At 37.0% G+C, this 12,231-nt stretch overlaps 1 protein-coding gene across 1 annotated transcript in view; it reads right to left on the bottom strand.

The window, feature by feature from the left end:
* The window catches only part of ARHGAP15 (Rho GTPase activating protein 15), a 593,253-nt gene that overhangs the window by 216,699 nt on the left and 364,323 nt on the right, over positions 1–12,231 (bottom strand). Inside the window, exon 9 of the mRNA XM_061199772.1 lies at positions 5,746–5,844. Coding sequence (XP_061055755.1) covers positions 5,746–5,844 — 99 coding nt within the window. The remainder of the gene's footprint in view (positions 1–5,745; positions 5,845–12,231) is intronic.

Genomic DNA, 12,231 nt, shown 5'->3' with positions numbered 1-12,231 from the left:
TCAGGGGCCTAGATCATCAGGCAATGGGAATAGACTACGTAGTTTTATTTTTGCAAGTGAACACTTGGTAGTATCTCAAGAGGCAGACTGGTGCACTGAATCTTGCCTGTTCTTTTTATAATAAGTACATACATGGGCATGCCTTACTTAATTTGCAAGTACATGTTAAGCAAGGCATGCACTATATATAATAGTAAATATCCATGTATTTACGTATAGTCCTTGTTCTGAATTTTTATGACTCAGTAAGTATACTTCTGTGTAGGTGTATAACCTTACCTTCTTATGATATTAATAAATATGTCTAAATAAATATTGACACAATTAGAGAAATAGATTTCATTTATAATGGCATGGGATTCTTAATGTGTCTTTCTCTCAAACTTCACGTAACAGCAGCTGAATTACCAAAAAGAAACAGTTAAGGTATAATAATAATCTTAGCCATTCTTTTTCCAAGTTGCTATAATCTACCCAAAGATAACTAATTGTTCAAAGTAAACATTCCACTCTGACCACAAAAGGAATCCATTACACAAACATATAATTCACAGTCATTTTTAGTGGGTTGTAAACAGTTTGGAATGAGCATAAAATGGGACAAAAATCAAAGTGAGCATTTTGAAATGAAAAAGTGTTTGCTACAAAAGGTCAGTCCCTTTGCTTGGCAAACTATGTAGAAAAGCCTGGGAAAATGCTGATCACACAAGCAATGAAGGAATTTTAAAGCCAACAGCCTCCTTGTTTCTTTAAACAGACATCGGAACCTATAACTGGATCCTGTCAAACAAACGACAGCAAAAAAATATAACAGCTGCTAAGAAGTCAAGTAGAGAGATAAAGTTTTTGAGGCTAAGGACCTTCTCAGAAGTAGACTAAAGGTCTTTCTTAAATCTTTAAGCAAGGTTATGGATCCCAGGGTGGCTTTTAGGCACCAAGTCAAATATGTAATTTTGTGTATCATTCTTGTCATAGTATTTTGTGTTCCAGAAAAAAGAAAGAGCAAAATTGTCGGTTAGCATCTGCTGAGGCATTCTGCAAAGTAGCTTATAGCTGGAATCATCAAATTGGGAAGACCTGGTATCACTGATTTTTAACTGTGGTAAAGAAAACCATATAATATAAAATTTACCATTTTAACCATTTTTAAGTGTACAGTTAAGTGGTGTTAAGTGTGTACACATTGTTTGCAACAGATCTCTAGGTATCATTTTAATGTTGTTAAATAGTTCAGGGGCATAATAATCAGAACTGGCAATCATGGAGGAAGAATGAGTTGTTAAACCATATTCCAAAGGATGAATGCCAATCCAAATGAAATTTAAAAATTGTTTTAAAACCAGCCCTATTCCTTTACAAACAAAAATATATTCAATGCATAAAAACACATTTAGTGTAGAAACGTGTTCATTCATTTAGTTAACTCCATTATTATAGAAAAGAAGTCTTTGGCAATGTATGGTATTGTTGTGTAGAAAAAGGACTGGTTCATCATTTATGGCATGTTCTTTTGGGTATCTCACACCAAGGGGCTTCTTGTATTGTGCTGTCACAATGTGTCAAGAAAATAACCTGGGAAATAGGGTGTAATTAAACTTCTGGTCTTATCAGGAGGCTAAAACCAGAAGAGTATGTGTTTTATTATTCAGGGTTTATAATGTCATTTAAAAATATATTCTAAATAAAAAATATATATATTTAAGGTGTACAACATGATGATTTGATATACATAGACACAGCAAAATGACCAACTAATTAACATATCATCTCCTCACATAACTACCAATTTTTGTCTGTGACGAGAGCACCTGAAATCTACTCTCTTAGCTTATTTTCAGTATTCAACACAGTATTGTTAACTCTGGTCATCATGCTTGTATAGTAGGTCTCTAGACTTATTCATCCTGCATAACTGCAACTTTATGCCCTTTGACCAAGATCTTTCCATTTCCCCCATCCCCTATTATGCCATTTTTAAGCTGACAAACTTCTTCTATTGTTTTTTATTATTACTGTAGTGGTTGTTCTTTCTTCTAGCACAATATCTATTCTTTTCTTTCACAGCACTTATCACAGTTTGTTTAATGTATATCTTCTCTATATTCTCAGCTGGTAGTATGGAGAATGACACAGAGTAGGTACTGAATAGCTACTTACTGCCGAAATGCAATAAACACTAGTGTCTGTTACTTCAGTGAGTGTTTACAATGTGGCACACACTGTGTGCCATTCTTTCCAAATATCAGTAACTGGCCTTCACAAAGAGTAGTCAGTCAGTTACACAGTTTTCATATAAAAAACTATGGATTAAGGTCTCAGTACTAATTATACCAGTTTAGTACTTTGTTTAGTTCATGTCTCCTAGGTCCTTGTCTCTAAGTGATACAGGTGACCCTATTTTTAAGTAAGCAATTTCTATACACCTTTGAGGTCATCATAAACTACAGAAAGTGTTTTATAAAGCACTGAAAACTGGACTTCTCCCTGTTTAGATCTACATACCACCAGTGTGTCACAATGTTACCCTCTCCAGGCTTGTTCCCCCAGACCTCAAAAAAGTATCAGATGATCTCCTGCTTTTAGTCAGTTTACCATATGTATTGAACATTAGCTGAACAATAATTCAATAATTTTGCAGAAACTGCTCTGGAAGAAGAAACATAAGTTGAATTTTTCATTGGCTACTTATGATTTCACATATATATATAATCTAAAACTGTAAAGGCAAGGCAAGGGAGAATGAACCACTTGGAAAAGCTTTAAAGACTAACACACTCCTTTACAGTTTGCCCTCCAAGTTTTCTGTATGTTTTCTAGGCCGAGCAGACAATGTCAGAAACCACAGAAATAACTTTAATCTAGTTATAATAGTTGGTAAGAAGGAGAATGCTCTGGTGGCTTAGAGGAATAAAGGAAATCCAAATCAAGATAAGGAAACATACTAAACAAGTGATTCGCTAAATTGGTTTACATTCCAGTCACTAAGAGATTTCCTTCTAGGTATGTCCAAGAGATGCAAAATTTAAAATGTAACTAATACCACTTTACCAGGGGTGAATAGAGAATGTATCTTGTGCCAAGGGCTGGGTAGAATTTCCCTGTGGAGACTAGAGGAGCACGGGCAAATTGGCTCTGCCAAGTGCAAGTAACTAACTTAATGAATGAATGAAGGAATGAATGAAGGAATGAATGAATAAATGGTGAGAAATCCCCTCCTGAGGTTGTTTCATTTGAAATCAAGCATCTAAGAAGCATTAAAAAAATCCAGCTACAGTTTGTAAATTATTTTTTTAAGGTGGGGGAAATAACCTCAAGAAAAAAAGAGAGAAAGGAAACAAATATTTTTTATAACAGCTGATGGGCTGCTGTAGTGAGGATTGAGACCATTTTCCTAAGACTGTGAGAGTAAACACACAGTTTTCTTTAAAAGTGCCTTTCCCATAACTGGTCCATAAGCATTTCCCATGACTCTGCAGTTAAGTATCTTGGCTGGAAGAGGATCTGGCCATTAGAAGGAGGGCTCTAGATATGCAGAGTCCAGCCATGCTGAGAGACTTGGCACCTTTACATGCTACTTCCTAACAACAACCCCAGCATAAAATGTCATCAGAAGCCTGCATAAACATTGGACTTATATTCACATAAATTATTTCTGTCCTGAGGTGCTTTATGCCAAAATTTAGTAAAAACAACACTTTGAGTAAATAGAATTGGCATATCAGCGTAAGAATATTAATCCAACAAAATGATCATAGAAAAATATCATCAAAAGCACACACTTGTAAATCTTGCAGTGATGTGAGAGGTTTACCTTGTGTCTCTGAGTTTTTGTTGAACATTTCCATACAGTTCCTTTAAGCTGACATTGCCAAAATGCTTTGAATTATCAGTTACTTTATGGAATTGCAGTCTTTGAGTTTCATTAAAACACTTAGGAATTATTTTATTAATCGTATGTGTGATTAGTGCCTGTTCAGTGCTGAATCTACAAATTCATTTTAAGAGTAAACATTGGGACAATGAAATATAATGCCAAATATGATTGCCCCTGTCAGAAAATACATTGCCTTATTTTATTAAAAATCACCAACAAAATACCATGAACAAAACATACAGTTTCTATTTATGGGCATTTTCTATTCCGCAATACCATGGTGTTTGCATGCCACAAGGCTGTATCTAGTAGAGTTTTCATTTTGCCTGGGGTATGTACATAAATAGAGAGGTATAGAACCCTTTTTTTATGTGCACACAGCTTATTATGTACAGCTTCCCCCAAAGTCCTATTTGGATTTTTGCTCTAATATAACAGTGCTCACACCATCAATGCTGAGTATTTATAAGTGAATGAAGATTTCCTGAAAATGATGATAATTTAACTATTAGCAATAATAGCATTATAACATTTTCAGTGATCCATTTGGCTTTAAGTACTTATTAAATAATATTTATTCCTAAAATATGTACTTACAAAATTAAATGAGATTGCAACATACAATAAAAAGACATTTCTCTCTAAACTCCAATTGATTCCATTCCTCACAGATACCTCTCCTTGTGTTCAATCTGCTTTTACTGTTTTCTACTCTCTCCTTGAACCCTCACCTCTTCTCTCTGATGTGTTGATATGCTTTTCCCCAAAGCTGCTCACTTTATCCACTTTTCCTACCCACTCGTCCCCTTCTTGTTATTCTCTCATTCCCTACTGATATGGGAATAACAGGATCCCAAGGCTGTCCTTACAGTATAATCAAAGTATGAATTTCCAGGAGTTGGAAACTGCAGACCATTTTTATTATGTTTCTGTAATAAAGCCAGGTAACATCGAGAGAATTAAAATGGCTTTTCCCTAGCAGATAACTTGGTAAAGATTTCTTCCCTTGGTTCTATTGTTTTAAGAGACTGGGAGCTGAAAAGGGGAATAGATTCACCAATTCTTTTTCTGGAAACACCTCTGTCTTTTACATGATCTATATTCCCCTAGATCCTGGGAATATGTTGTAAACTTGTAACAGATGCTGATGAAGCTTCACATTTCTACACAATATATTTTTTTGAGATTCTGCACCTACTGTATGTATCTTTCAGGGAGAATGACCTTGAATGAATAAAGTCATAGTCTGAAGGAAAAACACCCCACAGATAGACTAGCATAGAAATGATGACTCAAATGGGTTTTGTTTTGTTACCCTCAGTAAGATGAAATAATTTCAAATGAAAAACAGAATGTTGAAATATAGGAATCAAAGGTCATCTTAACATTGGAGGTGTGTCTGTTAATTGTTCCAGGAAAACCAGTTAGGCATATTCTGTGCTGAACAGATACACGTGGAAGATGGAATATCACCATGTGCAAGTAGAAACGCTGTTTGCTTCACTTGGGTAATGTTGGGGGCTTACCAAAATATGTTCTGGCACAAAATCTACCAGCATGAATGTTAGGAGGGTTCTAACACTGTGAGTGCTGATATTTTATGAATGTTTTATCACTGGCGAGAAAACAAGAAGTTTGCAATTGAATCAACAACATGTCAGACAGAAAAAAATATTAAAAAAAGAACATTAGTGGGAATTATTGATGTCCCTACTGCGAAAACAAACTGAAGTTAATCAGAAACTTGATCCTCTTAACTGATTAACAAAAGTCAAGTTTTAATTGCATACCTTGTCAGTGCTGTTAACTTGAGCACTGGTTGTGTAGAGGGTACAGTATTGGGGGAAACTGCTGTATATTCAGTTACCCACCTCTTTTTTCGACAGCTTCAATGCACTGCTTTACAAACCGCGGAACTGTGGAATTTTCACGTTCACACACTGTGTGCAGATGAGAGCCAAAAATTTGATCTGCAAAAGAAACAAAGATGAGCTTCATTAAAATCCAAGCTTGCGTTGTTCTTTAATTTGATTCTGTTTCCATATCCACTGAATGATGAAATCTGCATCTTGCATAGGAATCGATTTTTTGCTTTAATTCCAAAGTGTCTATTGCAGACATACAAAGACCATAACTCCCTTCTCTATGGAACAGGACTCTGGCCCCAGAGAAAGAAAACTAACACTCTGCCATCGATTAGGCAGGGATGACTGAGTAATTTATAGTCTCTCTGGGCTTAACTTTGTTGTCTATAAAATAATGACAAGGAATTAAGAAAACTTCTACAAAATAATTAATCTTAGCGAATTGGTGTCTTAGTGTTTGAGAACAAATTTGTCAATGGTTATCAAAATTATGATGTTGTTAGTATATGTAGAAGATTCACCCTGTGGCTCAATGATATTCGAAGAAAGCAAGTTCCCGGAGACTTACTTTGAAGTGAATTTCTTCACATCTCTCCTGCCTTGAATGCCCTTCCTCTTCTCTAATCTAAGTATCCCCTTTCTTTTAGGGCTCAGCTCAGATGGCTCTTTCTCCATAAACTCTATCCTTCCTATCTCAGCTTTATGTCTCCTGTAACATTGGTTCTTTGGAATACCAGTTCTTCAGGATGTTAATAGGCGATTTGGGGGAAAAAGCCTGTAATCAAAATGGTTTAGCCACATTGGGTTAAACAAAGTTAAACAGGTTTCTTTCATGTGTACTTATTTTTAGAGCCTGTGTTATGCCAGTGTGCACTGGGAATCTCCAGGCGGGGCTGGAGGATGCATTATTTCCCAAACTTATTTGAGTAAGATCCTTTTATTTCAAAGGGCATCTCTCCAGACTAATGCTTCCCAGAACACATTTTGTGAAATTCTAGCCTAGCCCTCTCATTTGGAACATGATTTATGCTACCTTGCCTTGTGTATTTACACTTACAATATATGGAATGTATTTTCTCAAAGCAGATTCTGAGTGCTGCATTGCTTATATGTTCTTAACGGTCACCAGTGCCTAGCACAAATTTGGGCCCATGGTATTCACGCAAAGATTTTTTAAAACTGTGTTAAAATATATATAACATAAAAGTGTCCATTTCAACCACTTTTATGTGTACAGTTTAGTGGCATTAACTACATGTGCATTGGTGTGCAACCATCACCACCATCCATTTCCAGAACCTTTTTAAACAGCATAGATGTTGATTACTGATAATGAAACAAATATTTAGTAGGTTCAAGGGCTTCCCCTCTCGCACAGAATGAAATCCAATTCCCTAACATCACTTCCAAGGCAGTAAACGACCTGACCTTCCACCAATTAACTGATTTCATTTGCTTCCTCTCTACTCTCTCCCGCTCATCACTTGCCTGCCACCACTCTGTCCACATTGCTGATTCATGTTCTGCCTCAGGGACATTGCACTTATTATTTCCTCTGCATGGAGCTCTATTGCCCTAGCTCTCTGATCAAAGGTCACTTTCTTATTGTAGCCTTTCCTATCCACCTTTAAATAAAACCTGGCAACCACTGCCAATAGAACTCTCCATGCTGCCCCACCTTACTTTTCTTAGAGCACTTTTCTCCACCTGACATATTAGATTGATATGTTTACTGGTTAGTTGCTCCCCTTGCTTAGAATGCAAAATCCAGGAGAGTAAGGACTATTCCTATTTCCTTTATTACTGGATCCCCAGCAACTCGACAACGTTTGGCATACATTAGAAGTTCAATAAATATTTATTGAATTATTGACAGTAAGACAGCATCTTAATCATCAGTGGAGGTCTTCAATGCATTTAAAACATATTTTTAGCAGAAGTGGGGAGAAAAATATAAAATGCAGCATAATAGAATGCTAAACGATGTATTATTACAAAGGGGTCGTCAACATGGACTGTGGTGAGACTTCCAGAAAGTCACGATTTTCATCCATTTCTCAGAAAAGGTGATGGCTTGAATTGAGAACTTAGCAGAGAGGGAAAGAATTACGGTTAAAGCACCAATAATAATGTACTTCAATATGGAAATGTGCATTTTTTGCAAGAGAGAGAAAGAAGATAAGCTCAAAACACAGCAACATAGTGTAGAGAAGTGGGCAATAATCATAGGTATTTGCTTTGAATAGCTGGTCAAGGAACAAAGATTTGTTCAAAAACAATGAGTCACCACTATAAGAAAGGATAAACTAAATATTACTTAAGAAAAATAATCCAAAACTTCAGATTTGATCATTTAATTTGGCCAGAGGTTATAGTCAGGAGGAATTGTTATAGAGTAGAAAATCCTTTAATAGTAATCATAATTCAAATGAATTTCACAAATATTTATTGAGCATCTTCTATACTTGTAGTGATGAAGTAGGCATATTAGGTTGTGAAAAAGATATCAAGAAGTCATAATACTGTAGGGCTGAAAGACATATTCAAATAATATAAAAAATAGACTATAACAGGTATCATAAAAGGTACTCAGTGCTAAGGAAGATGTTCTATAGCATCGGGTTTTTTGTGTCATGTAGTGCAGATGCTGTGTTTGGTGGGGGCAGAGTGGAGGGAAGTTTATGAGATGGAGATCATTCAAAAAAGATAGATTCCTGAATGGAGTGGTGTTAAATCTGGAGAGAGGTTTCTTTTGTTTGTTTATTTTTTTTTCTTCTGATAGGTAGATACAGGAAGATGAAGATGAAGGCATTCTAGTGTATTTACTGTTTCATTCACTCAGTTATTTACCAAAAAAAAAAAAAAAAAATTCTGAGTGCCTGCTCTGCATCAGGAACTAGGAATGGCACTGGTAACACAATAACCAAGACTCAATTCCTATGCTCTAAAAGTTTCTCGTCTAGCGCGGGCATCATATAAGTAAACAGGTAAGAACATGTTGTGAAAAATACTATACCTGGGGAAGCACAGATGCAATGGGAGCATGTGGCAGGGCAATCTGAACAGCCTTGAGTGCACATGGAAGACTTCCCAAAGAAGAAATGAATCCTCGAGGATAAGTAAGACTTAGATTGGAGAGGTAAGGGGACAAAAAGGGCATTTGGAGAAGATGGAGGAGAGGCAAACAAACACATCAATGATGAGAAGAGTGATGAGAAGAATGTGGTGTGCTGAGGAAAACATTCACTCTTTCTTATTTAGAAAAATCTTGATGTATTAAGCTTTAAAAGGAGATGAAGATTATGTTACGAAGAGTCTTAAATATTAAGTCAGGTAGGCAATTATTTGAGAGTGTGCAAATACCATCGATTTCTTATACACACGCTATTCCCCTCCCAACTTCTTTCTTGTTTTTAAAGTCCACTCATAAGACAGAACCTGAAAATGTTCTCCATTGACTTCTGCTTCCCCTGTAGCTTTAGTTAGTTTAAATTAGATAGTTCTGGTTGGTAAAATGTAAGGGAACGTGACTTGGGAATCTACAAGAGAAGATTTTTTTCCCTGATAAACGGAGAGGGGTATATGAAGACATTCTTTCTTTCTTCCTTCCTGCTTTGAACATCACTGTGCAATCATGCAATGCCTGGAGCTACTGCTGCAATCTTGTCACCACGAGGCAAGAAGCTTGCAAACAAAAGCTAAACATGATTAAAAAAGAAGGTACAAAAACCTGAGACCTCAACAATATTGTTGAACTTTTAAACCTATCCTAAAACACTTTCTCTAGACTTCCTGTTATATGAATATAAATATAATAATAATTAAATATAATATAAATAATTTTTAACTGGGTATTCTATCACCTGTAACCAAAAGGTTCATAACCAAATGGGGGGCACAGAGAGTGGGGAAGACTGAACACAAAGAGATTTGTTAAGAAGCTAATGTGATTGCTTGGGGAGACCAGAATCAGGATAGGCTTGTGGTAAATTTAATCATCACTGAGAATTCATCTCATCTTCTCTGAATTAGATTCATACATTCACCACCTCTGCCATCTGACTGTGTAGTAAAACTCACTAGAGTGGGCAACATTTATTTTCCTCATTTCACTGCTATAGGGCTTGGCCATATGACTTGCTTTGGACAACGTAGCATGTGTAGAAATGATGTGTCAATTCAAGACTGAGGTCTTCAGACACATTACAGATTTCTACTCGCCTCCTTGCTTCTTCACTATTGCCAAGACAAAGAGTTTCCCTGGGTAGCTGCTGCCCCTTCAGTCTGGGCTCCAGAGTAAATACATATAGCACAGAACTGAGGTCAACCCTCAGTGAGGAGACAAGTCCAGTCAGACCTACAACTTAAAGCAGAGCTGTCCATTCAAGCCTGCCCTAGACTATCTGACCCACAGACACATGAAAAATAAGTGCTTTTTGTAGTTTGCCACTGAGATTCTATGTTTGTTTGTTAGGCAGCAATAGCTTACTGATAAAGATGATAATAGGAGTCTGGATTTTTGGTGATCTAAGCTATGCTGTGAGAATGAAAACAAAGAGAGTTGACAGGACATGGAAACCAAAACCGGGTAGCAAATAAATAGAGAAAAAAATCTAAATTTGGTTACAACGTGGAAATACGCATTCGTTTAGAGTCAACCCTAAGGAGAAGTCTCAAAGGAAATTTCTCTCACCTTAAAATTTAAACTCATTATGTTTTATGTTATATTATGGCATTTCTTATTATGTATTCTCTCCAGGTCAATTCATTTCTATTTAATTCAATTCAGCAAATATTTCATAAGCACCTACCATATGCAGGGCATTGTAAAGAATGCAAAGATTGACATTCATCCATAGCTATCTATTACATGCCCACTGTAGCCCAGACAGTGTGCTCCATCCTAAAGATGCAATGATCCATGAAGCATGATCTCCTACGGTGTAGGGGGAAGAACAGCTCTCAAAACCAGTTATAACATGATGTGATTAGTGCTATTGCAAGGGCGCTCAATAATAAATAGCGAAGATATATTTAGCCAGGCAAGGGTCAAAGTACTTTATATATTTTAACTTATTTAATCTTTATAACAATCCTTAACATTTTGGTGGTAGATACTATTACCATCCTGATTTTATAGGAGAGGAAACTGAGGCACAAAGATATTGAGTCGTTTGTCCATAGTTACAAAACATCAGGCTCTGGGGAAAAAAAAAAGATAAGGACCTGAACTAAGACAATGGAGAGATGGGGTGATTCAGTGGGATTTGTAAACTGGATGCAGGAGGTGAGCCAACCCACCAGGCAAAGAGGACTTTCAGGTTTTTTGCTTGGTTGAAGGAGACTAAGATGCTGAAAACTGAGGGTTTGGAGAAGAAAAGAGAGATTGACATTTAGAAGTTAGGATAGCAGAACATTGATGGGATATCAAGGTGAAATTCAGAGACTATTGCTGATCATAAGGAAAATGGCTTTCATAGAATGAAACTGAGAAGCAGATGTTTGTGGTAAAGATTTGAAGAGAAGGTAAGAAGTAGAGATAGCAAATAGACTCCCTTTTTTAGAAGTTTAGTGCTGGGAATTCACTAATTATAAGAAAAGACGGGACTTGGGGAAAGATTTTCATTTGGGGTGGATAGGAGAGAATTTCAATTGCAGAGTGTTTCTGATTGCCAGAATGCTCTAGAGGGGGTGAGGTGCCCTCTTGGCTGTTTGCGGTTGTTATAATGCCTGGGGTGGGGGAGGTGTGCTACTGCCACTTACTGGGTGGTCCAGGTAAGTGCAGGCAATCCTTCACTGGGAGAGAAAACAATCCCTCCCTGATTGCCAATAACGCCCTGGTGAAAAAACAGCTTAGATATGTTGAACTTCATTAGATAGAAGGGAGACGTTTGCTTTCACTAGTTACCAGAAAGGTCAAAAAATTCCATCTCACTTATATCCTGTCTTTAAAGTGGCTGTACTTACCCAAGAAGGTATGGCTCTGTAGTAGAAGGACCTAGCCTTCCAGGTAAACCTGACTGAATCAAAGGTTGTCATGTGCCCCAAGCTGGGTCAATGCAATTCGCCCTGCAAAAGTTTTAGAATTGGGACACTATAGACTGAGGTGGTATCAGAGATACTACCTGCTCCAGGGATTTGAATTGAAAGGCTGTCTAGATTTAGACACTGCGGGGCAAAGGCAGCCATTTGGGGAGATGGTGATGTGCAATGAATGAGTGTTACTGAAGCTAATATGCAGAGAGAGAGGTGAATGAAACAGACAGGCCTCAACTGCTCACTTCCTGATGCCTAGGCACCATATATGGTTGCCATGGGGTGCATTAGAAATTAGAGGGAATTTCAGTGTAATGCAACTAGACAAATTTGGCTAGCACATGGATATAGCATTGTCCACAAGGTTTCAAACAGGGCTTACAATCACAATAGAAAGGACCAGCCTTGGGAAAATAACAAAATGAGACCCCCTGTTACAGATGATGCTGGTTAGGA

Source organism: Eubalaena glacialis, chromosome 1 (genome assembly GCF_028564815.1).
Source record: "Eubalaena glacialis isolate mEubGla1 chromosome 1, mEubGla1.1.hap2.+ XY, whole genome shotgun sequence".
Classification (NCBI taxonomy): domain Eukaryota; kingdom Metazoa; phylum Chordata; class Mammalia; order Artiodactyla; family Balaenidae; genus Eubalaena; species Eubalaena glacialis.
Note: the sequence above shows the minus strand (reverse complement) of the source record. Positions and strands in the feature narration are given on the sequence as shown.